Source organism: Anser cygnoides, chromosome 15, assembly GCF_040182565.1.
Source record: "Anser cygnoides isolate HZ-2024a breed goose chromosome 15, Taihu_goose_T2T_genome, whole genome shotgun sequence".
In the NCBI taxonomy this organism is placed as follows: domain Eukaryota; kingdom Metazoa; phylum Chordata; class Aves; order Anseriformes; family Anatidae; genus Anser; species Anser cygnoides.
In genome coordinates, this window is record NC_089887.1 from 12,852,881 (window position 1) to 12,875,772 (window position 22,892).

The following is a 22,892-nucleotide window of genomic DNA, read 5'->3' on the forward strand; positions in this document are numbered from 1 at the left end:
CAGGTAAGACTTGCGGAGCTTCTCCTTCTCGCCCCGTCCCGCCAGGCTGCCCTCATCAAAGGACGTGTAGTTGACTCGGAACTTCCCCGAGAGGTTTCGGTAGAGCCTTTTGGCCGCGTTCGGTGAGGAAGGGCCCGGCGGCTTCCTGGCCTGCGCCAGCTGCAGGTCCCGCATCTGCTGCGTCATTTTGGGAGAGGACGACCTAGGGCAGGGGAGAGGAGGCAGTGAGTGACAGGCCGGACGGATGTGCCGGGAAGGCAGAGGCAGGCAGTCGGCAGCTTCGGGAAGAGGACATGAGCCAGGAGAGCCAGAGTCACCGACCCTGCAGTGCTGGGACGGCACCAATGCAGGGGGCTGCACGGTGGATGCTGATGCCAACAAGGAATCTGTTGTCATCAGCCAGGCCAGCACCTCCTGATCACAGTTGCTGGGCCTTGAGGGGTTCCAATGGGCTCCCCAAAACCCTGAGATTTTTTTCCCTCCAGACCCTTGAGCTGGGATGGCCACGGTTGGTGCCGCACTCCGATGCTCTGCATCTCCAGTGCTCATCAGCATCCCTCAGTGCTCGTCTGTACTCGATTTTCTCAGGGGCCTTTACTCCAGCAAAGGAAACCCTCTGAAAGCAAAGTGAGCATGGGGAATGGACAAAAGCCTGTTCCTAAAGGCACCAAGGAAAAAGCCAGGCCCCTACAGGAACCCTCGGCCATGCGAGTCCCAGCCTCCCATGCAACGGGGACCCAGGCTGTTGAGTCACTTCTCAGCCTCTGAACCTTGGCCTACACTAATAAAGCTAAATGACCTTTTCTCCACTGTCATTTTGACTTCCTTCTTTAAACAGACATGACAAACATGCACAAGTCCCCAGGAAACCTGGTGCCGTCTCCCTGCCTCGCCGTGGGGGAGCTGCCCCCCTCCCTGCAGCCAGGACCCCACATCCCCAGCAGCACTGGGCCCGGGTCCCTGACTCGGTGCGAGCACGGCGGTGTGGGGCTTTTGCCCATGAGCCATCGGTTGCAGGACCGAGGGTTTTCTCTGGCATCAGACATCTGATCCCCTTGTTGCTGTAGCCCATGGCACAGCTCCCCGTTAGGGGGCATCAGGTCTGAAGAACATTTAGAGCAACCATGCCTCACAGCATTTCTCGCAGTTCTGACCTCATAGCCCAGTGTATAAGGCCAGATATCCATGGGAAAAGTCTTCCCCAAGAAGATAAATAAGGAGGAATAAGTGAGGAATAAGCACGACAAAAGGCATGGCAGTTGTCTAGAAGGCAAGGCCAAAATGGTTCTGCGAAGTTGTGAGGGTGCTGATGATAGATATAAAGCCATCATCGGAAGGCAGGATATTGATAACAACTTCACTACGTGCTCTTCACCGCCCTGATTTCAAGCCAAGCACAGTGGGCTGCAGGAGTCCTGTAATGATTTTACCTTTCATTACCATGATGTTTAAAAGCAGTGATGGTGGGGAGGTTGGCTCCTGCCAAGGAGATGGGTTGGGTTGGCTCCCATCTCACCGGCTTCACCCCATGGATTTAGAAGCTCCGAGCATGGCCCAAGCTGCAGCGCCAGCCGCTGCCCTGGGTCTCTCCTGGCACAGGTGCTACCGGTGCTACATGGACCAGGCACAGACTGGGGACACCAACCACATGAGAGAGAGCAGCTGAGGGCTCCTCAAGCCCTGGGCTTGGCCACACACTGCGAACACGAGACCCCGCAGCTCTGCAGTCAGCGGTGGGTGGAAATGACGAGAGAAAAGCCACCCGTGTCTGTGCTGGCATGGTGCCCTGGCAGGAAGAGTCAAGCAGGTTTGGACCACGCCTGAAAAGCCAAGCGCAATCTGATGTTCTTAGGAAAGAGAAATAGCTGGCTCGAGAGGTTCTCGAGCAAACCCTTGTCTTTTCTCTGGTGTTTGAAAGCTTCCCACCGCACAAATCCCTCTCTGCACCGCCGGCTGCTCCTCCGAGGTGAGACAGCCCCGCTCGCAGGCTCGTCCCCTGGGTGCCCTGTCCTCCTGTTCCCTTCATCCAGGGAAGCAATGATGCTCTCCCATGCCAGGAAAGGAAGTCCCCAGAAGCACCTCTCCACATTAGCTGCATTAAACCCTTTTGTAACAGACCCCCGCTGCTGCAGCCATGTCTGCAGAACTAGATTTTAAAAAGAATGGCTCTTGGGAGCAAAAGCACCTTTTTCTGCCAATTAAACTACATGGCAAATGACCCAGCACAGGCAGGCTGCACAACTCGGAGGAAGTTATCACAGAGATGGTAGAAACAGAGGAGACACGGAGAAATTTCTCACTGTTTTCCCTCATCCGATTTGCTTCTAATGAGAAGTAAAGAGACGGAAATTATTCAGAGCTCCGGAGAGAACGTCCATCTATATTAAACCAGCTGCCCCAAAGATAAAAGGGTTCCCGGCCCTGTGGTCATGAGTCATCTGGGCTCAGCGAAATGGTCTTGATTTATCTAGAGCTAAACTTTGCGGTGGAGCAACTGATAGCTGAAAACAACACCCGCAGCCGCCGTGCCCTGAAGGTACGAGCAGCCAACACCAGCTCACCGGTCCTGGGGGCACACGCTGGGAGGAGGTCAAGGCCACGGCAATTAGCTCCTCTGCCTCTCTAGTGTCGGTGCAGCTTAGCTCAATTTCTCCCTGCCGCAATCAGTTCTTGTTGCTCATTACCGACCTACCCACTGCAGCACCGCAGCAGCGCCTCGCCGGCCCCAGCTTTTCAGCTTCCCGGCTGCAGGACGTGGTGTGGACAGCAGCCCTGCACTGCTCCAAATCCACGTGCAAACCCCACCGGCGCAGTGAGCCCAGAGCTGGTTCCCCAGCTCTCGCCTGTGTTATGCCTGGAGAAGGCTGGGGTGCTGCTACAAGATACCTCGGGGCTGCCCAGACCCCTCTCGTGGAGCTGTTGTGATGCTTTTTAAAGCGCGTGAGGATGGATGTGCACAAGACAACTTCATTTGATCCCTCTCTTCTTCTGTAATGAACACAGGCAAATTCACTGGGTGGTTTACAACGCTGTGGTTTCTGCATATTCTGGGGTTTTAATGTTTCCAGCGCTGCAGATCTTGGCCCAGTAAACAGTGTTAATAATTGTTGTAATTATATCATTTTAAGTGCATTTTGTTTAAGGGCGTAGGCTCCCCGAGGCTCCAGCAGAGAACCAGTCCATGTCGGACAGGGCTGCCCCGGCCCGCTGCAAGGAGCCCGCCCGCCCCGAGCCGGGGGGCACAGCCAGCGCCACGCACCCCGGGGGGCTGCGCCCGCCCCATCACCACGCTCCTGTCCGGGGGGGACAGGGTGCTGTCACCTCCGGGAGCTGCTCCCCAACACTGGCAGCTCGACACCGGCAGCTCAACACGGCAGAGAAGCTGCAGGGGCTTCGTGAACAAGACTTTTTTTTTTTTTTTTTTTTTTTCCCTTTTTGGAGCCCAAAAAACAGAGGCTGAGAGGTGTTAATTCTTCATAGGAATGAGCTGGCTTGGAGTGGGGAAGAGCTTAATGGCTTTGAGGTAAAAGAGGGTAGTTTTAGATTAGATATTAAGAACAAATTCTTTACAGTGAAGGTGGTGAGGCACTGGCCCAGGCTGCCCAGAGAAGCTGTGGGTGCCCCATCCCTGGAAGTGCCCAAGGCCAGGCTGGATGGGGCTTTGGGCAGCCTGGGCTGGTGGGAAGGGTCCCTGCCCATGGCAGGGGGTTGGAACCAGATGGGCTTTAAGGTCCCTTCCCACCCAAACCATTCTGTGATTCTATGAAGAGAGCAAGGACTGGGTCCTTGCCTGGCTTCTGGTGGCTTTGTGGCATGAACACCCTGGTGCGGAAGGCATCCTGGTGTCTCAGCACCAGCTGCCAGGGCTGCCTTCCTGACCCACAGCCCAGTTCAACTCGGGGTTATTCGCTGAAGGAACAGGCAAAGGCCAGGAGGAGCCTGGCATCCAGCTACCAGGGCAAGCCCAACTCAATCTGGGCAACCTCACAGGGCAAACCCAACCCAATCTGGGCAACCTCACCCCGAGCTGGGAGCTCGCATCAAGGGATCAGCCAGAAAGCTGCCCGTGGACACTGAAGCAGACTGCTTCGGAAGTCAGCACGGGGGAATTTTCTCTTTTGAGCACCCTTAGGCTGAGCACGCGACGAGCCCACGCTCAGCCTGGGGGCTTGGTGCATGCGCCCTGCGGGGGAGTGCACGACGTGGTCACTGCCACTCAGCCGCCCGGTGCTCGCCTGCAGAACCCGCTGCAGCCCGCAGCAAATGCACAAGTGCCTTTTGGCTCCTGTGGTCATGAAGCAGAAACGCAGCTTCCAGCACAGAGAGGAGCTGCCGATGCACTCGCATTTTCCACTCCGTTCGCCTGAGTATAAGCAATTTTTCAGGGCTGGGGAAATAGAGAATGGATCCAAAGCGGAGCACGAGTAGGGAAGCACTTCCAAATAGTGGGATTTCATAACCCACCAAAAGGCACGCTCAAACCTAGGACAAAATTCTGCGCTTGGCATCCTGGCACAGCAGCACAACTCATGGGAACAGCCTGCACATCAGCCACCCGCATGAGGAGGATTTCCCAAACAGGGACCAGAGAAACTCCTCTGAGCTCCAGCCTTAATGGCAAAGGTGCTCCCCTGGATGTGGCCAGGCAGTCTGCAAGCACTGCTGCTTATCCCGCTGCCCAAACATGTGGATGCACAGAAGGTGCTTGCTGTGCAGGACGCAGCCCAAAGGCATTTAAATATTGTGCAGACGGTGGGTGGTGACCAGGTCGTGCCAAGATGGAGCAAAACCACTGCACAGCGGAGCACCCACAGAGGCTGGGCAGGCTCTTGCAGCCTCTGCACCCCAGTACCTGTGGCTGGCCGCAGCCGTGCACCCGCTGGAGCTGGCACATGCCCCAGGCAGTGTTTCTGCACCACGGAAGCATCTGCGTGCCTGGAAAATGCACTTGCTTATTGAAACCTGGGTCCAAGGAAAGGCAACAAAACAGATCCAGGGCTTTGTTTGTTTCCTACAGATTTTCTCTTTTTTCCCACTTGGCAAACCCACTGGGTTTTGTTTTGAATGGAGCCGAAATGAGCATGCCTCTTTTGTTTAGCAATAACAACTAACTTATATAGATCCCACTCCTGCCAGTACATTTTTGTTTGAGCTCCGGAAGCCCAGTGCTATTAGCCCAGTGTCAGGAGAAGCAGTCGCTGCACCGCACGCAGGCTTGGGCACGGTGTCCCGAGCACCAGAGCCTTGCACCTCTGCAGAGGACTCACCGAGGGTGCAGGACAGCATCAGTCATGCCTCGCAGGGCAGACTATCCCCCAGACCAGCAGACTTTTGTGTCTCTTGGGGAACGCTTGCACAGGGAGCTGAGCAGCTGCAGCACCTGGTGAGGACACCCTCAGACTTCCTACAGCACACACACTGAGTTTGGGAGAGATGGAGGCTTTAAGAATCTGAGAAAGGTTTGGAGCCAACCAAGTAGATCACTTGCAGAGACCTCCCATAAAACACACCATTTCTGCCGTCCAAGCAGCACATTTGCAGGAGGAAGGGAGCAGAGACACTCAAGCAAATTCTGTTGCAACACAATAAAGCTGCTGCTTTTTTTTTTTTTTTAATTTATTTATTTTATTTAAACATTCAGATTGTTTTTTTTTTTTAATGAGCCCAGAAGGAGCGTGTGGCTCAACTCCCATTTAAGTAGGACGGAAATTAGCCTTTCAGTTCCCTGGTCATCCCCAAGAGCCTTCCATCACGGTCAGGACTGCTGCCACGTGAGCGCTGCAGGCTCCAGGTGCCATCGCTCTGGCTGTGCCCGTACCCACGTCGCCTCCTGCATTGCTCCTTCCCCACCTGCACACACACGGCACACGCAGCAGCCCCACCGCACTAGGACGCCCCTCGGTGCTCCGGGCTGTAGCTACACAGCCGGCGCCGCGCGCACAGCCCGCGAAGCATCAGCCCGGAGCTGCTGTACGGAGCACGGGTGGCACGGGATCCCCTCGCGCCCAGAAAAATCTGCGTTTCCGCTTCGGTGCAACTGCATTTCCATGGGGATTGAGCAATGTGGGTGCGTGCGCTGCGGACCAAGGGTGTTGCTGCCTGTAGGAGCTCAGGAGCTGCTGCCCGGGGCATGGTGTCCCCCCTGCCGCCCGCGCTGCCTGTCCCCCTGTGCAGACAGCCCCAGTCCTGTCCCCGCGGCGCAGCACGGGCAGGCAGGTCTGCCCGCCACGGTGCTCGGTCCCTCCTGCCTCCCAGCGAGCGCAAATACTCCTCACTGTGCTCCGGCAAAGCCGGCCTCTAATTGCTGCTTGACATTAAGCATCTGAGCAAGGAAGTCTTGGGTAAATGTTCTTGCTATGGGAACACGCAGTGCTGAGTCTCTTTAATTACATTGTTTTTGTTTGGCTTTTTTTATTAGTTGTGCTGTGGCTTCCCCTCCCTGACAGGCCGGAGGAGCGCACGCTAAATATGGCTGGGTTTAGAGTCCGCAGTGAAACCCGAAGCTCGGCACCAGCCTGGCTGGACGCAGGCAGGGTGACGGGGGGATGCATTCCAGCCGCCGCGCACGGCTCCGGCCCCGGCCAGCGCCGCGCTGCCCTCGGCGGGCTGGGGCAGCTCCGGGCTCCAATACTGCCCTGCAAAAACGTGTACCCCACCTCCCTGCTCTCCCTCGCCCGCTGGATCCTGCCGGGAACACATCGCAGCCACGGCCCGCAAGCCCCCGGCCGTTGCCAGCAGCCCCAGCCCCACTGTGCCCATCACGTCCCTGCAGCGGTGCGGAGCTGGTGCCGCACACCTGCTTGCCCCATGGGTTGCCCCAAGGGCAAGGGAGCCCTCTGCCCACCGGCCACGCTGCTTTTCATCTTCCTCTGCCCCCCTTGTTATTTTAAAGGCATTCCAGAGGATGCTGTCAGGCTTGGATGTGGTTTGGTTGGGTTGTTTGTTTTCGTACTGGAGGTTTTATGATCGCGTTGGGAACGAGCCCTAATTGAGCTGCAATTCGAATTGCAGTCCGTGGGTATTTGTTTCATTTTTGGAAGGGCTTAAACTGCAGCACAGCTTAGGCTGGAGAACGCATTTGGTTTTAACTGGAACCTGATGGGGACAGGGCTGAGCAGGATGGGCCTCCCCGAGCCATGACCGACGCACGCCGGGGAACCCCTGCGGCACCAACAGCCCCGCAGCCACCCGAAGCCCGGTCGGTGCCGGGCCAGGAGGCTCACAGCCGCCCTGCAAACCTCGGCGCCCTCGTGCCTGCCCAGCTCCCCTGGGCTCGGGGCACCTCGCTGGACCGGGAGCTGCCTCTAGACCTAAGCTGCTTGCAGAGACCGGGCAGCAGAAGCAGGCAGGACCTAAAGGTCAGCGCCCAAACTGCCCTTCATGGGATCTACGTCGGTGTCAACTTCTGCTGACCGTGCCCCACGCCGACTGCCAGAGCTAACGGCTCAGCCCCAGCACCCAAAATGTGCGTGACGCTGCTGGCACACACAAGAAACGGGACCTTTGCAGGTAGGGACAAGAGGACAGGCAGATCCCCAGAGCGCAGGGGGACCGGCCAAGCACCTGCCCTGCTCTGCAGCAGCACTTCCTCACCTCTCGCAGGGTGTCCAGATGCTGGAGCAGGACGGCAGCGCTCTGGAAGAAACCCCGACCCACTGGCACCATCCTGGCTAAATCCGACTTCCGCATGTCAGGAGCAGATGAAGAGTGGGGACTTACTGCCTGTTTCAGGAAGAAACCCTATCCCTGCACGGCCTGCCAGGAACAGGCACCGCTCTGTGCCACGGATGCATGTGTGCAAACTCTTCTCGGGGGTATCAAATGCAGAAGCTGAGTCATACGACGCCTGGTCTCAAAGAGCACTGAAGGCAAAAAGAGGGGGGAAAAAAAATCTCTCTGTGGTGTCACTGGGCCCCAGCTAAGCCCCAACGGGAGCAGCACAGGGGAAGTGCTGGGATGCTGAGATGGGGACGCTTGGCCACGCGGCCAGGACCCAGCCGCCCTGCTGGGAGGAACAAGAAGGGAGGTAAGGCCACGCTCAGCCTCGCCTGGTCCCATCCCCATGCTCAGGTCCCAGCACCAATTCTTGGATGGGAGCAGGGCTGGAGGAGCCGCTGGAGGAGCCCCAGCCCGCAGGGGGTCAGCACCTTCCCCTGGGCACCGTACCGGTGAGAGATGGGGCTGTGGGACTGGGGTGGTCCACTGTGGGTCACCAGCATGTCCCCGCGCCTCAGAGACACTCAGCAGCTGCTTTGTCCTCCTGCAGCGGCAGGCTGCGGTGTGCGCAGGAGGGATGCTCTGCCAGGGTGCCACCCGCACGCCTCCTCCTGGCCCCGCAGCTCCCCGCTCTGCTGGGAGCCTGCTCCCGGGCTGCCCGCTGCCCTGCCACGGGGCGCAGCCGCAGGGGCTGAGGCCGACGGACTCATTACAGCAGTGAGAGGGATCGATTTGAACCCAGACCTGTGGAGATGAAAAGCAAATCCTTTAACCTCCTGCGCCACCTTGTGCCACCAGGAAGAATACGCTGGTGAGGTCTGGCTCCCGTCGGAAACCACCTCTGCTCCCAGACCATGAAATTCTAGAAAATTGGCCTAAGGAGGACTTCTGGAGGTCATCTGAGCTCGCTGCCCCACACCTGTGGCTGCTCCCTGTTCCCAGCCGACACATCCACCCTTGAACCTCAAAGCCCCGAAGACGAGCGCCTGCCCCCCTGCAATCCCCCTGCTGGGATGTCCCTGCTGGTGGAAGCCCACCTCCAGCCCATCGTCCCACCCAAGCCATCCAGCTAGACGGGGACCAAGCTGCTTGAGCGCGCCAAAGCTGCACGATGAAAACCAGCACCACTGGCTGAAGACTTCCAGAGCTGCACCCAAAGGGGTTATAAAAGGCAGGCCACAGACATTGATCTCGGCGGGGAGGAGGAGACGACGGCCAAGACACAATGGAAGAACAGACAAACGCACACACCCGGCTCCAGAGCTGCTGCCCAGCTGGTAAATGTTACTGGAGTCAGAAAACCCCTTTCCCGCTGGAAGGCACCCAGCAGGACCCAGCCAGCAGCACTGGGCACGCTGGCCGCTGCCCACACCATGTCCCTGGCACCGTGACCGAGAGCGGCCACCCCCTTGGGGACGCCCCTGGCCTGCAGGCCAAGCGCTGCCGGTGGCGCACCCTCACGCACAGCTCCCTGCCCCTCACGCTCTGGGGTCTGCAACCCTTGCCAGAAATCACCCCGCGATGGCACGAGCGGTGCTCTCCGGGGCGGCCTCACCGCCGGGCAGGCGGCCTCCGTCGGAGCGGAGCTTCCCACCTCCTGCCCCACGCCGTCCTCCCTCCGGCTGCAGGGAGCTCCGAGATGCTTGAGCTGAGGACAGCAGTGCCTACGGGGGAAGTTTTGAAGCCCCCAGCATGGCAGGTAGCTCTGCTTTCCACCCCGACATAAAGGAACAAAGCCAAATGCCATAATAATTGCCAGGTCACACCTCGGGACACACTTATGTCCACGCGTTGCAGTGGATGTGACCAGGACTGCAAAGCGCACCCATGGGAGACACAAGGGTTACAAACACCCTTTCCCAAGGTCTTGCAGGGTGCAGGAACACACAGAGATGCTCTCCTTGCATCACGCATTGCCTCAGCTTCTCCTGGCTGCTGGAGTGTGGAGGAGGCTGTGCCGAGCAGCCCACGGGCCCAGCTCCCAGCACAGCACCCCGAGGTGCTCGGACGCCCTGCGCCATGCAGCTCCTCCTCCCGACGCTTAAACCCACAGGGGCCCTGCCAGCAGACTGGGCCTCAGCTTCCACCCGTGGAAACAGAGATAAAGACAAGGGCATCTTTTGTGGGATGCTTTGAGACTGTCTGACGAAGATCACCAACCCCTGCTGGGGTTCCTCACAGTCACCGCTCCTCGCCCAGACCCACAAGGGCAGGGGCTGCTGCTGGGGATGTGGGGATGCGAGCCCAGCCCCATGCCCACTGCCTGCGGGGTGCTCGATGCAGCTGGGGGCCTCAGTGGCTCGCCTCTTCCGAGCTCTTCCGAGCATGCACGGCCATGCTTTCCAGAGGCTAACAATTTGACCAAATCTGGGTTGATTTCCACCAGGAATGTACCAACCCTGCCAAATTTCAAGTCTCTTTTCCAAAGCATGGAGGCACCAGAAGTCCTTAAACAAAGAGACGGAAAAAAAAATAATATTGGCAAAGCTACCGTTTTTCCCCAACCTTCTGCTGAAACTTGAAAAAAAAAAAAAAAAAGAAAAAAAAGGAGAAAGTTCAGCCTGAGGCAGAGAGTGAGCATGGAAAAATTCAGCCCTAACAGTTAAGGTCTGGCAAAGGTATAAGCAAACAAACTTCCGCTGGAAAGTGTTGAACGGCCTCAACAACAAGCGTCTGCTGACTCTATCTACAGCAAACGTGTCGAGCAAGAGGTGCCCTCCTCGTCCCTTCCCCTGTGCAGCAGCGCACATGAGGATGTCTTGAGCACCACCGCCTGCCTGCCCAGCCTGGCCAACCCCCTGTGCTGGTGGTAACGTTACCGAGAACTGACAACACCGTCCTTCCCCTCCTGGGGATGTCACAAGGGGCCCGAATGGCTCCATGGGCTCCTGGATGGATGTGGCACACGAAAGCCACGGGGCAGGGATGGGAAGAAAGGGTTTTCCTTCCCTGCTCTGCTCTCGGGGCTGATCTCCGAGATCTCCCAAAGCACTCGGGAAATCCCTGCTTACAGTTACACCAAGTAGGAGTTTTGAGCCAGACCTGAATGACTCGGGCTCCTCCATCACCAGGAGGCTGCAAACATCTGGCGGAGTTGGTGGCCCCGTGCCCGGCAGGTGCCGCTGCCTCCGTTCTCCCTCTTGCCACCCCGCTCCAGGGACACTTTGCTCATCCCACCCTGCCTCTCCCAGCTGAGGGCTGCGGGATGTGCCCAGCACCCAACCTGAGGCCAGGAAGCAGCGTTTGCAGCGGCTCGGTCCCTGTGCAGCTCAGGGACAGCTCTGGCTGGCTGCTGGTGTTTCTCCTCCCGGTGAGGAGCAGCAACTCGGGCAGCAGACACCTCCTCCCTGGCACAGCAGGAGGACGAGGTGAGCACACCAGTGGAAGGCAGCCTTGGGTCCGGCATCCTGCTCCAGACCTGCATCGTCAGCGAGGAAATCAGCCAAAGACCAGCCCCAAAAGATGGGTTCACGTGAAGTTCACGAGGGGAGCTCTGCTCCGCAAACACGACTGCTTTTCTGCTTGCCGCGAGCCTTTCGGAGCGAGCAGGGCCAGGATGGGTGCCCTTGGCAGCACCAGCCTCCTCCCGCACAAAGAGGCGAGTGCTTCGCGGGGTCACCCACCTCCGTGCTCATGGAGCTCCAGGAAGACGCTCGCAGCCGAGGTTCCCTCGGACAGCCCCTTGGACAGCCAGCGAGACACTGGGCGCAGACAGGGAGAGCAGAAGCATTAGCTAAATGTCACGCCGGCTTATCTGCGGCCAGCAGCAGCCTCCTCACTGCCCGGGATTTGGCCGGCGGCTTCACGGGATTTCGCTGCACGGAGAAAGCCGATGCGTGCCCGAACCGCACGCAGCCGCCTGGCGCGGGCACGGGACGGGGACGGTGCTGGGTGCCCCTCAGACCCCTGGTGACCTGCTGTCCTACCACCGTGCCCCTGCCCAGGGCCACGCTGTGACACAGGCTGGAGGCAGAGCGGTCCCTCCAGCACCTCCCTGGGCTGTCGCTGCCCTCGAGGCTTTTCCCCTGCACCAGGTGGCACGGAGTGACACCCAGACGTGGCACTCCTCCATGGCTTGCGCCTTCTGACGCAGGCCAGGCCGGCAGAAAGGCTCGAGCCTCCACCATACCACAGTCCGGATAACTATACGGCAGGAGAGAGCAACCTCTGCCTCCAGAGCCTGATGCACAGCGGTATTTCAATCCAAAAGAGGCAACGTTTTAATATTATACCTGCCTGCATCTCCCCGACCCCAGGAGGAGTCACCTACCCTCCTCCGCTCCTGCCACTGCCTCTGACCAGAGTAACTGCCTCCTCCTCCCCAGGGGAGATGCTGATGGACAAGAACATCGCTCAGGGGAAAAAAACAGAAAGGAAAAAAAAAAAGACTTGCTTTTTTCAGCATCTGCTGCCCGGCCACAGCAGGTTTCTGCCATGCAAGACCCAGCACGGAAACCAAAGAGCGTCAATGCTCTTTGCAGAAGTGGTTACACAAGCTAAAGGCTCCGGGTTGTGATCCCAAACTTGTAAAGCCTCTGGGCAACCTCCATCTGGAGCTGCCAGCTCCGAGAGCTCCAGGCCAGCCCACAGCTTGTCCCTGGGCTGGGGGAATGGGATTGCCAGCAGAAGACCCCACGTACAGAGCACCCTGATACCACAGTCAGCTCCTTCATAGCAGATCTCCAGGTGCCTGAGAAAAGGGATCATTGGGACCATTGCCGCTCGGCTCCTTTTAAACAGCAAGAAGCCAAGGCACAAAGAGGGGCAGATCTCACTCTCCGTGGCTCAGCAGGCCAGGAGAATCCAGGTCTCCAAGCCCCAGGCCAGCAGTTCATCCCTGGCCCCCAGCCCAGGCCACTTAGCAAGTGCCAGCACATGATTTCACATTTGCGTTTCTCAGCGCTCAGAAGCAACGGACCGTAAATACAGAGCCCTCCCTGTGCGGAGGCAGCAGAGATTTCCCTCCCCGCTGCTAACTGGTGAGCCCTTACAGACCCTGCTGGGATTCTTCTTGGGTGGACACCAACCTCTGTCCAAGCATCTGGGGGGCACTCAGGTGAAGCCCTGTGCCGTGGGCAGAGCGAAGACCCCGTGCAGGTTCTCATGACCACAGCAGGAGACGCTGCCAAGTGCCCGTGTCCACTCTGGACAAAGCTAAGCATGAACCTTGCCTTCCCTAGCCCTGAAACTGGAAATTTTACCAGATCTGCACTATTTTGTGCTGCCCACATGGAAAAACCTCCTTCGCCTTGTCAAACAGCTCTTGGTGGCAGAAAACCTTCATCCCTGTCTGACCCTCCCCGTTGAAAGCATGAATAAAAGCAACAGAGGCAAAGTGGGATGGGGAGGGGAACGCCGCAGGGAGCAGCCGCGGGATGCCCTGGGGTAGGCGGAGGATATTTCTGCAGTAGGGAGAACGGAGATGCCGGCAGGGAAGAAAGGAAACTTGAACGCGAGGAGAGAAGGGGAATGTAACTGCTCCCCCCTGACCTCCAGCAGGCACGGGGCTCGGCAGCTGCGGAGGTCCCTTGGTCTCACAAAGCTCCTCGGAAAAGCAAGTCGGCAGAAGAAAGGTGGGTGAGAGGGATGGGTGTGAAGCAATGGGGACGAGGGAGCATGCAGACGGCAGAAAGACTCAAGCAGAGGCGGGGACAGAGCCCAGCGCACCAAAGGGCCTGGTCCTTGGTGTCCTGGTATTGCAGGCTGCCTCCTGCCTCCAGTTTGGCCTCCCCACTGAATGCTGCCCATCTCGCCGGCATCCTGGCCAGCAGGTCCGACACTGAGCTGGCACTGAGACAGGCTCTCCAGGAAGACAAACAAGAGGTTCCTGAAGCTCTGGCAGGCAGAAGGAAAATACCTAAGAGCAGAGAAAATCTGTGCAAACAGGGACTGCCACTGTTAAAAGGACAAGGGAGGGTTAGAAGTACTCAATCCCTTGAAACAGCTGGCAGAAAGGACTGGGGAAGCAAGGGCCTGCCTTGCAATGTGAGGATGCATGCGACTGGATGGTACAAATCCAGGCAACTGGCACCTGGGCATGGCTCCATCAGTGGAGACCCTGCAAGACGAAGAGCATCTTCCACACTCCTTGGCATCCATCCTGCTTTGCAGATCCAGGCCAGGGGAAATGGCAAATAAATGATGAGAATTAAACAAATCAGCTAGCCCAAGGCAAACGGGCTGTTTGACAGAAATCAAAATGCACTGAGGATAATGGATATGCCGCACTGAGAAATAATCTTATCACAGCTTGGAGGTGTCAGCTACCAGCAGAGGGAAGTGCCCAGAACAATGCAGAGGCACAATATTTCAAATTTGTCTTTCAAATAAATGACATTTCCTCCCTGTGCTCTCAGCGAGGCAGGGATCTGGCTGAGGGCTCTGGTCCCAGACAGGGAGAACCTGGACATCAGTCTTTGAAAATTTTTCTCTGTCACTTTCCCAGAGGGTTCAATTTTTCCCACTGAAGCCACGTGGGAGAAACAAATGCAAGCTCATTTCCCCTGACTGCAGACAACTGGGACAAGCTGCTTCCTTGGTGAGTCCTGGCATGAGCTGGGGCCTCGGCTAATGCCACCAGCACGGGGGGCAGCAGGGAAGGCAGCGGGTGACAACGCTGCTCGCAGGGAGGATCCAGCCCCTGCTCTTCTCCTGGTCTGGAGCTGCCCAGCCCCACTGCACCCGGCAGCCGAGCTCCTTTCCCTGCTGCCCCGGCTCCTCTGCCCCTGCCAACGCGCTGCGGGCTGGGGACCGGTGGCAGCAGGGGCACCGGTGCCACCGCAGGAGGCAGTGAGGCTCGAGCCTCTGTCTGTCTGTAGGTGACTCGCAGACAGCAAGGATAAAAAGGGATTTTATGTAAATACGTTATTCCTTTCAAATGTTTTCCTACAGGTAACCCCAGCGTTCAGGGAGCTATTCTGAAGGCTCGCTTGTCCCGTCAGCGAGTCCCTCAGACACCAGTGAGCCCCGGGAGGTGAACCCCTGCTCCCCCATGCCCAGAGGCACGCAGACCACAGCCATCCCCAGGGTGCCAGGACAAACCTGGGCTCTCAAACCACATCCCCCTGCGCCCCGCGCTCCCTGCCCAGCATCCCCCTCACCCACAGAGGTGTCCTGGGCACCGAGCGCAGCAGCTGAGCCCCTCCTGCCCCTCTGCCAGGAGTCCCCACAGACAGGGGACCTCGCTGGCCGGGTGCAGCTCCTCTCAACCACACTCAGCGCACATCTACTGGCGTCTCGGTGGCCTGACGCGGAGCTGCTGCAGCAGCAAGCGTGGTTGTGCACAGCCGAGGGGGACCGAAGCCCCCGGGCAGGGCCCTGCCATCCGCGGGCGGGCTGGCTGCGAGAGCTGCCGCGTGCTTGAGCAGACCACGAGCGTGGTGCCCGAGCCCGTTTCCACACGGCTAATTCAATAAGTCCCAGCTAGCATTACTTCATACGGCAGAGAGGCTCCACAGCTATTAGGGGAATTGGGAACGGGGGGGGGGGGCTGTGGGGTGTGAGGTGGGGGGGAGGAGCTGAAATGGAGAAGGGAGGGAGACAGGGAGGGTGGAGAGGGGGAAGCTAAGACAAGCAGCAGAACAAAACATCCCATAAATCATGAGGAGCTGCTGAAATACCAGAACAAATGACCCCATAGCTTGGCCATTGTTCCTGAGCGATGGCTTAAAGCGCTCCCAGTCAGACAAAGCGCCTCTCCTTTCATTTCAGCGCCGCGCCAGCCTGTCCGGGACCTGTGCTCAGCACAACCGAGCCGGGAGCCAGGACGGACAGACGGACAGGCCCAGTGGGATGGGGGGGTGAACCCCCTGGAGGGTTGCATGCCCGTGCCACCAGCGGGTTCCCACATCTCTCCGCTTGCCAAGAGCATCTCTTGGCTCCCAGGGCTCCCACGTGCCCACACACCGCCCAGGCTCCGAAGCGTTTTGCTGAACACATCAGGGGCTGCTGTTCTCTCTTGTTGCTCCTTGCTCAGGCTAGGACCCACTTGGTTGGGAAGAGAAGCGGATCCGCTTCTTCTCTCGGATGTGCAGTGTAAGTCAGGAGCAGGACCCCACGGGTCAGGCTGTGTTACCCAGAGCAGCATGGAGCCCTTCACGGTGCTGTTCCTCCCTGGTTCCCCAAAACTTGCTGACAATTCACTTGGTGCTTGGCAAAGAGACAACCAGCCGGCAAAGAGCTGCATCAGGAAAGTCCCGTGTGCCCACGGACTGTCAGGTTGGAAACAGCACGAGGCAGTCTCATCTCTCCAGTCCGCTGGCACGGGAGCAGCCAGACCCGCAGCAGCTCGGGGCTCTGCAGCCCGCGGGACGGTGGCACTGCGGTGTCAGGAGGTGAGCAGCCCGTGGGCACGGGGCACCCACGCTGCCTGCCCACGCCGGTGGGCAGCACCCACGGCAGGAGGCACCTCCGTGGCATGGCTGCGTTACAAAGGGGGCAATGCTGCAGTACGAAATTCCGAATAACTTCCATGAAAGCATTTCCATGAAACACCTTTTGCTTTAGAACGAAACCCGCAACGCGGAGCAGCGTAACAGCAGGACGAGACCAGCAGCGACATGCCAGGTCCCTGCTCAGACCCGCGCTGCCGCCAGGCTTCTGCGCCTCCCTCTCCTTGGCAGAGGGGAAGCGAGGGACTCGCTCAGCACCTTGCCAGGGGCTGAGCAGCAAAAACAAGGGGCTGGCTGCCTCCCGCACGTCTGACCACCAGACGACGGGCTCCTGCCAGCGCTGCTCCGGCAGCCTGCGGTGGGCAGCCAAGGAGCAGAACCGAGATAACGGACGGGGAAAGGAGGAATGCGCTGCATTTTTTCCTGAGCCGCCGGGGGAATAGCGTGCTCCGAGCACAGATCGCAGGGAGGCTGCCCAGCACGAAGCACATGGAACGGGGGGGCAGAGAGAAACAGCGAGGAGGAAACAGAGTGGGAAAAACAGGTGAGACAACAAGAGGCCAGTATGGGAAAATAAATAGGGCAGCAGGAAGGTAAGCAGAGGTGTGGATGGAAGAGGGAACACCAGAATGAGAGGTAGGAAAGGAAAAGAACACAAATGGACGCCAGGAGGACAAACTGCTGCTGAGTGCCAGAGCTGGAAGGGCACGGGGGGCCAGAGGATCCCAGGATCCACACGCACAGGAGTGGATGCGAACAGCTGGTTACAGCCTTCCTATGTGATCAAGGCTCACTTAATAGGAGAGAGAAACGTGGATCATTTCCTAGGTGGCACACACAGCAGAGGAGGCTCTCCCTTCACCTCCGTTTACCCTAAGGGGGAAAAACGGATTGCTCGCGTTTCTCAGAGGGCTCTGCAGAGACACTGAGAAGTCTCCGCAGGAGCTGCCAGGTTTCTGATTCTTAACTCCAACAGCAGAAGGTGTTGAGCTGCAAATAAAGAGTACTTTTGTCTCTCATGCCTTCGTGTTATTTAGGGTTTGGAGCTAGATCAGTATCACAGACAAACAGAGAGCAGAACAGCAACAAATCAGACCAAGAATCCTTCCCTTCCTCCATTGCCAGTTTTTGCCTCATTTGGAGCTCGCGCCGCTTCGGACATCCACGAGCCATGGTGTGTGCTGTCCAGCACAGGGGATGAGAAAGGAGTCAGCAAAAACCACGCCGATAAACACAGACACGAGCGGCCTCCAGGCCTGTCCCCTGAGTGCACAGGCTTCACGCCGCGCTGCTCCCGCTGATGCACCGGCGTGGGGCTGCTGCAGCGTGAGCGAGCAGCGCCCTGCAGGGCCACGGCACGCTCACCGGCCCTAACAGTGGGGACTTTGTGGCCCTGGCTTTAAAAAAAATACCCTAAAAAGTCTAATAATGAAGTATTTGCTTCAGTAAACAACATATGAATGAAATAAGTGTTTCCTCAATAAGTCTCTTTTTCCCTGCCTTCTCTCCCTCCCCCCCTAGCAATTTTTTTTAATAAGTGGAACTAACGAGACTGCTCTCGGTTGCTGCTGAGCTCAGGACAAGACTGTGCTCCTCTCGCCTGGTACAGCACTGGAACGTGTGCCGGGCTAATAAAGCGTGCGTTGTGCCTGGCGGAAACGTGACCCGTGAGCACGGCTCGCCTGGTGGACGGGGGAGATGCTCAGGTGGGTGCTGGGACCGTGAGACCTGCGCCTGGGAGCATCCACACACGTACGGGTGAGCAGAGTGGGCTGGCCAGCACATCAGCTACCGTGACAGCAAATAGCTGCACTTCCCAGCCCAGATTGCTGCCAGCACCCAGGGGCCCCGCCAGGCAGGGGCACGGAGGGACAGGGAGAAGGGAAAGGGGAGGCTCAGGGATCTGCCGTCCCCATCTCGACGGCGCTGCTCCAGGCAGGGGACACGGTGTCAGGCAGGCACGGTGACACTGCACAGCTCCTCCTCTTTGTCCTTGGCTTCATCCAGCCCACCTGAGCACCTACTGGGATTGCTGGAAAACTGACTCAGCTTGCCCTGCGTGGGGATGCCAGGTAAGGATGCTTTCTGCTGTGGCAGAGGAATGAGGAGTCGGACTGACAGTGTTTTGGCAGGAGTATCAGGTAGAAAACACTAATCCCTCCCCCAGACTGACAGCCAGCTTTTCAAAGCAATGGGTGCTGATGATTTAGTTCTTTTAAACTCTGTGTCTGCCTTGCAACGCAGTCAGAGTGGCAACAGGTGGTGGCAGGTCCGTGAGGCCTTCCTCGTCTTCAGGCCTTGGGCTTAGATGGGCATGATTCTCAAAAGCTGCTGATTTGGGAAATCATATTTCACTGCCTTTCCATCCCGCTCCTACCTGCATGGGGCGAGCAAGGTCTCCGTCACCCCCAGCACAGACATTCCCCCTCTGCACAGAGGCAGGTAAAATGGCACAGCCGGTAACCTTGGGTGAAGTTTAAATCCGTGTAGCTGTGATGCTTGCAGGTGTTTGCTCTGGAAGCCCAGTTAGGCACCAGCAGGTCTGCCATGGCACGGGCCACGCTCTCTGCTAACCGCAGGTGCCCCCTTTGCAGGACACGGCTGTGGAGGACGCTGACCCTGCATGGGAAAGCAAGTGTGCGTGTGGGACCGGGCACGCGCACCTCCTGCACGCGTGCCCCGTGCAAGCTCAGAGACCGGCAGCATGCCCGCCCTGCTGCTGGCTGCACTCTGCGTCCCGTGCAGGTGCCCCAGGCTGCTCCTTGGAAATTTGGCTATGTGAGTTTCAAAACAGAGTAAATTCCTGCACTGCTCCTGGGTCTCCTGCTTAGGCACGGCAACGGGGAAAGCCTTGGCAGCTGAGCCGAGCACACTGAGCTGGCCAGGGAGCGAGCGGTGGACGGGCTCCTCTCCCCACTGCCACCAGCCTGGCTCCTCATCACTGCAGTCCCGCCGGGGTCACCCCCTCCGCTCTGCCCCGCAACACGTCCAAAACCTCCTAAGGACCAGCAGCTGACAAGTCAAAGGCAATTCATCCTCACCAAGAGATCATTTGCAAGCTAGCTTACGAAGTCCCCCTAAACCAGCATCGTTCACCAGCGGTGCGCTGTCACTGCCCTACGAGGTGCTGTGCAGACTGACACGACACAGACAGGCTCCCCGAGGAAAACGCTGTAGAGCAAGCAGAAATATACCTCGACACGGCGGGGGTAAAGTGGGAGCCGGGGGGTTAAAAGAGGCACTAAAAGGGAGAAAAGCGACTTACTGACTGCTCTATGATGAATAAAGAGAAACGCTGTTGGTTTTTAATGAGCTCTTTGCTTGTTTTCCTGTTTGATAGATTATAAATTCACATATTTGTCTATCTGGAAGACTCAGAGTGACTGAAGAACAGCTTTTCTGATGACATCGTTTCAGCAAAGGAAAGTTGCGCAGCTGGAGAAGAAAGCAATCTGTCACCAAATAGCTTAAATTCTTTGTCTGGCCTCATTAATACCTATTTAGCTTTGATGCCTAACAAACCTCACAGATAGAGGAAGCCTTTGAGAAGGCCTCCACAGCCTCACACATAAGTGTTAGAACATACAATAAATGCCAGAAAGTTCTCCAAAAAAAGCAGGGAAAACGAAAACCAAACTCGACATTCTTGCAATTTCTAAGCATTTCTTTTTCTCTTTCTTCTTCTTTTTTTTTTCTTTCTTTTTTTTTTTAAAGCCTTACCCTCCTTTATCCATCTAAGGAAGCAGAGAGCAATGCAATTTCCAGTTCTTTTAAATATCCTTAGCAGGTCACCTCCAGCACTGGAAGGATTGTGGGCTGTGATCTGGTTCCAAGGCTGTTGCATCAGAGCTTAGAAACCCGGGATAAATCCCTCCCTGCTCGAGCCAGGGCTGCAGCCTGAGCCCCGAGCTGAGCGGGGGCCCCGCAGGGCGACAGGGAGCGGGGCGGATGGGGCCGGGAGCAGCGCTGCCCCGGGCTGGGCTGTGGGATGATGGTGGCCCCGAGAGGACCCAGCACCCACGGGCTGGGTGCTCACCACCAGGCTCTCCCCCAGGCTGCAGTGCCCAGGCACAGCGGGCTCACGGCCGCTTCCCTGCAAGCCCCAAGGGATGCTTTGCTGGGGGGGGGGCTCCTTTCGCCCCACAGCAGAGGAGCCCGTTCGGGGCTGCCTGCTGCTCCCAGCACCGGGGTGAGGGCGATTTATGGCTCGGTGCCCTGGGGGAGCTTTTGTAGCAGTTTGGGTGGGTGTTGTCCCCGTTCCGTGTTGCCCGGACGGGGGCAGAGTGTCAGTGGTGGAAACAGGGGACAGGAGGGGGACTGGAGAGGCGGGGGCTCCTTGCCCCCAGCCCTGTCCTGCAGCTCTTACCATTCAATGCTCAGAGACCTGGGCCGGAAGGCAGACAGCTCGGCCGAGGCATACTCAGCTTTCCTTCTCTTCTCCTGCTTCTGCTTAACTGACAAGCGGTGGGCAAACCTAGAGAGGCTGCTTTCCGACCTGGGGAAGGGGAGAGGAAAGGCGTTAATGTCACTGCAGCACCCTGGCTCCCAGAGGCAGGGTGATGGCACGGAGCCGCCCGATGCTGGGGGCTGCAAGGGGCACAGGGGGCTCTGGGAGAGCCAGCAGCACCGGGAAGGGGCAGCACAAGCCTGGGGGAAGCAGCGGGGCGTCAGCAGGCTTCACACTGGTTTGGCTGGCCAGGACCCACGCCTGCAGTGGGTAAAACCAGCCTTGCAGCGGGTGAGTTCCCTGCGGAGAGCTGAGCGGGGCCGGCAGGCGTTTGTCAGCACCGGGCCCTGCTCCCGGCGGCAGCCAGAACACCTCCCCGGGTTACCGCTTCTGCTCGACTGCCAGCCGGCGACTGCAGAAGCTGCGGAAACACGGGCTGCTTCTGCTTCTCGCAGCACGAGGGGCTGGGAGGATGGCGGAGCGTCGGGCGAGGGAAGCGAAGCGGGGAGGACGGACGGGCCGCAGCCAGCCCCGGCCCTGCCGCACGTGCCCGCAGCCCGGGGGGGCTCCGGCACTGTCCCTGCCAGCAGCACAGCCCCTGCCGAGCCCCCACTGCCCAGCACAGCCAGGGCGAGGAAAACGCTTCTCCCCGTCTGCGGCGGGGAGAGGACATCGCCCACCGCCGCCCGGCACCGCCGACCACCGCGCGCCGTCAGAGCCGGTGCTTCTGTTCCCTGGAGTCCCGACCGGCTTCAGCTGAACAAAATACCTCTTAAAACGCAATAAAATGACAAGAAGGTATTTCTCAGAAATGAGAGCTCCCCGCCTTTCCTTACAGTAATTAAATAAGCCATGAGCAGCTAACAGTTTTGTTTTTTTTTTTCCTGATACATTTTAAACACGGACATCTTCAATTCATTAACTCTGGTTATTGATTTATTTTTCAGCTTATGAACTGCTGTTGCTCAGGACGGGGTGGAGACAGCTTTCTGGAGAAGGCACTTGTCTCCGCCATCACGACCAGGAAGGAGCTGGTCAGACCTTCCAGGGTCATTCTTTACATTCTTGAGAAGAAACGCTACTTTGATGGAAAGGTTTGCCTTTAAAGAAACTCCACGAGAAACCCAAACCCCAGCTTTCCCCCTCGGAGCACTGGAGAAAAAGGCGTTGGACGAGGAGCAGCTCAGGCAACCCGGGGAAGCCCACGGAGCAGAGCCTGCCACACACACCCCATCCCTGCCGCCTCGCCTCTCCTTTCAGCCCGTGTCAAAGTGCAGCTGAGATGAGAAGTGCAGCTTCGCCCCTCTCGAGATGGTCTGTGGGCTTTGGGAACTGCCTGGGAAACACGTTCCTGCTGGCTGTGCTCACCCCATCCCCACCACTCCATGCCCAGCCATCCCAGCCCTCCCTCCCGATCTAGGCGCCCACAGCTCGTCCCCGTGCTGGGATAAAGGGTCTGGTGCGGCTCGGCAAATCCCAAACCGATGGATGTCAGCAGCCACCTGGAGCAAGCTCCTCATCCCACCTCCTCCCTCCAGCCTGGTGGTGTGGGTGAGGAGGGTGTGCGTGGGCATGGGGAGACCCGGAGAGGTGCTGAGAGAGCTCCAAGCAGCCGGACCCAAAAGCTACGGCAGAGCCTTTGTTTGCTTTCCCAATTAGAAAGCCCCGAGCACATTACAGTATCATCTGGCTATTTATACAGTGCTGCTTTACATAAACTGCGCTGCAGAAGAGGGAATGAATCATACCTGCTCTACCCGGGCTGCACGAACACCAGCACAGCCGCAGCCGGCCCCGCTCTGCCCGCTCCCCTGGCCCCGCTGCAGCCAGCCCCATCCTCAGGGCCACGTGCGGGTCTGCGCCGAGCTCCTCTTTGGGGACACTCCCAGGGATGCTCCCAGGTCCGTGCATCGTGCCTGGGGTCCGTGGCTGATGCCTGCAGCAGGGTGAGCCCCTAGCACCACGGGGTTGCTGCGGTCACTACGCTTTCATTTCCCAGGTGTTCCCCAAACGCTCCTGGATGCCTCTGTCCCTTGATCGGCATTAGAGCCCTTAGGGTAAGGACAGGGAAACTGAGGCACATAGCGGCTGTTTGAGCAAGGCAGGTTTGCCTGTGGCCGCCAGCATCCGTCCTCTTGCGCGCTTCACTGGCCAGCAGGATTTTCGCGCCTTCTCCCACGGCACCCGCATGCCCAGCGCCCTGCCCGTCACACCAGCACCCGATGGGGCTCCCAGGGGTCCCAGACGCCGCCCGGGAGCCGAGGGGATGAGCAGCAAAAACCATCAATTGAAACATCAACCGCAGCGATGGGGAGAACCGTCTCCTGACAACCAGAGAA

At 58.3% G+C, this 22,892-nt stretch overlaps 1 protein-coding gene across 27 annotated transcripts in view; it reads right to left on the reverse strand.

The window, feature by feature from the left end:
• LOC106033340 (ankyrin repeat and fibronectin type-III domain-containing protein 1-like) overlaps positions 1-22,892 on the reverse strand; it is a 213,237-nt gene that overhangs the window by 12,449 nt on the left and 177,896 nt on the right. For 20 of the 27 annotated variants that reach the window (XM_048061865.2, XM_048061904.2, XM_066977702.1 and 17 more), the window contains 2 exons: positions 20,473-20,601; positions 1-202 (listed from right to left, as the gene is read on the reverse strand). In XM_048061865.2, coding sequence (XP_047917822.2) covers positions 1-202; positions 20,473-20,601 — 331 coding nt within the window. The remainder of the gene's footprint in view (positions 203-20,472; positions 20,602-22,892) is intronic. The other 7 variants (XM_048061866.2, XM_048061961.2, XM_048061966.2 and 4 more) reach the window with 1 other exon arrangement.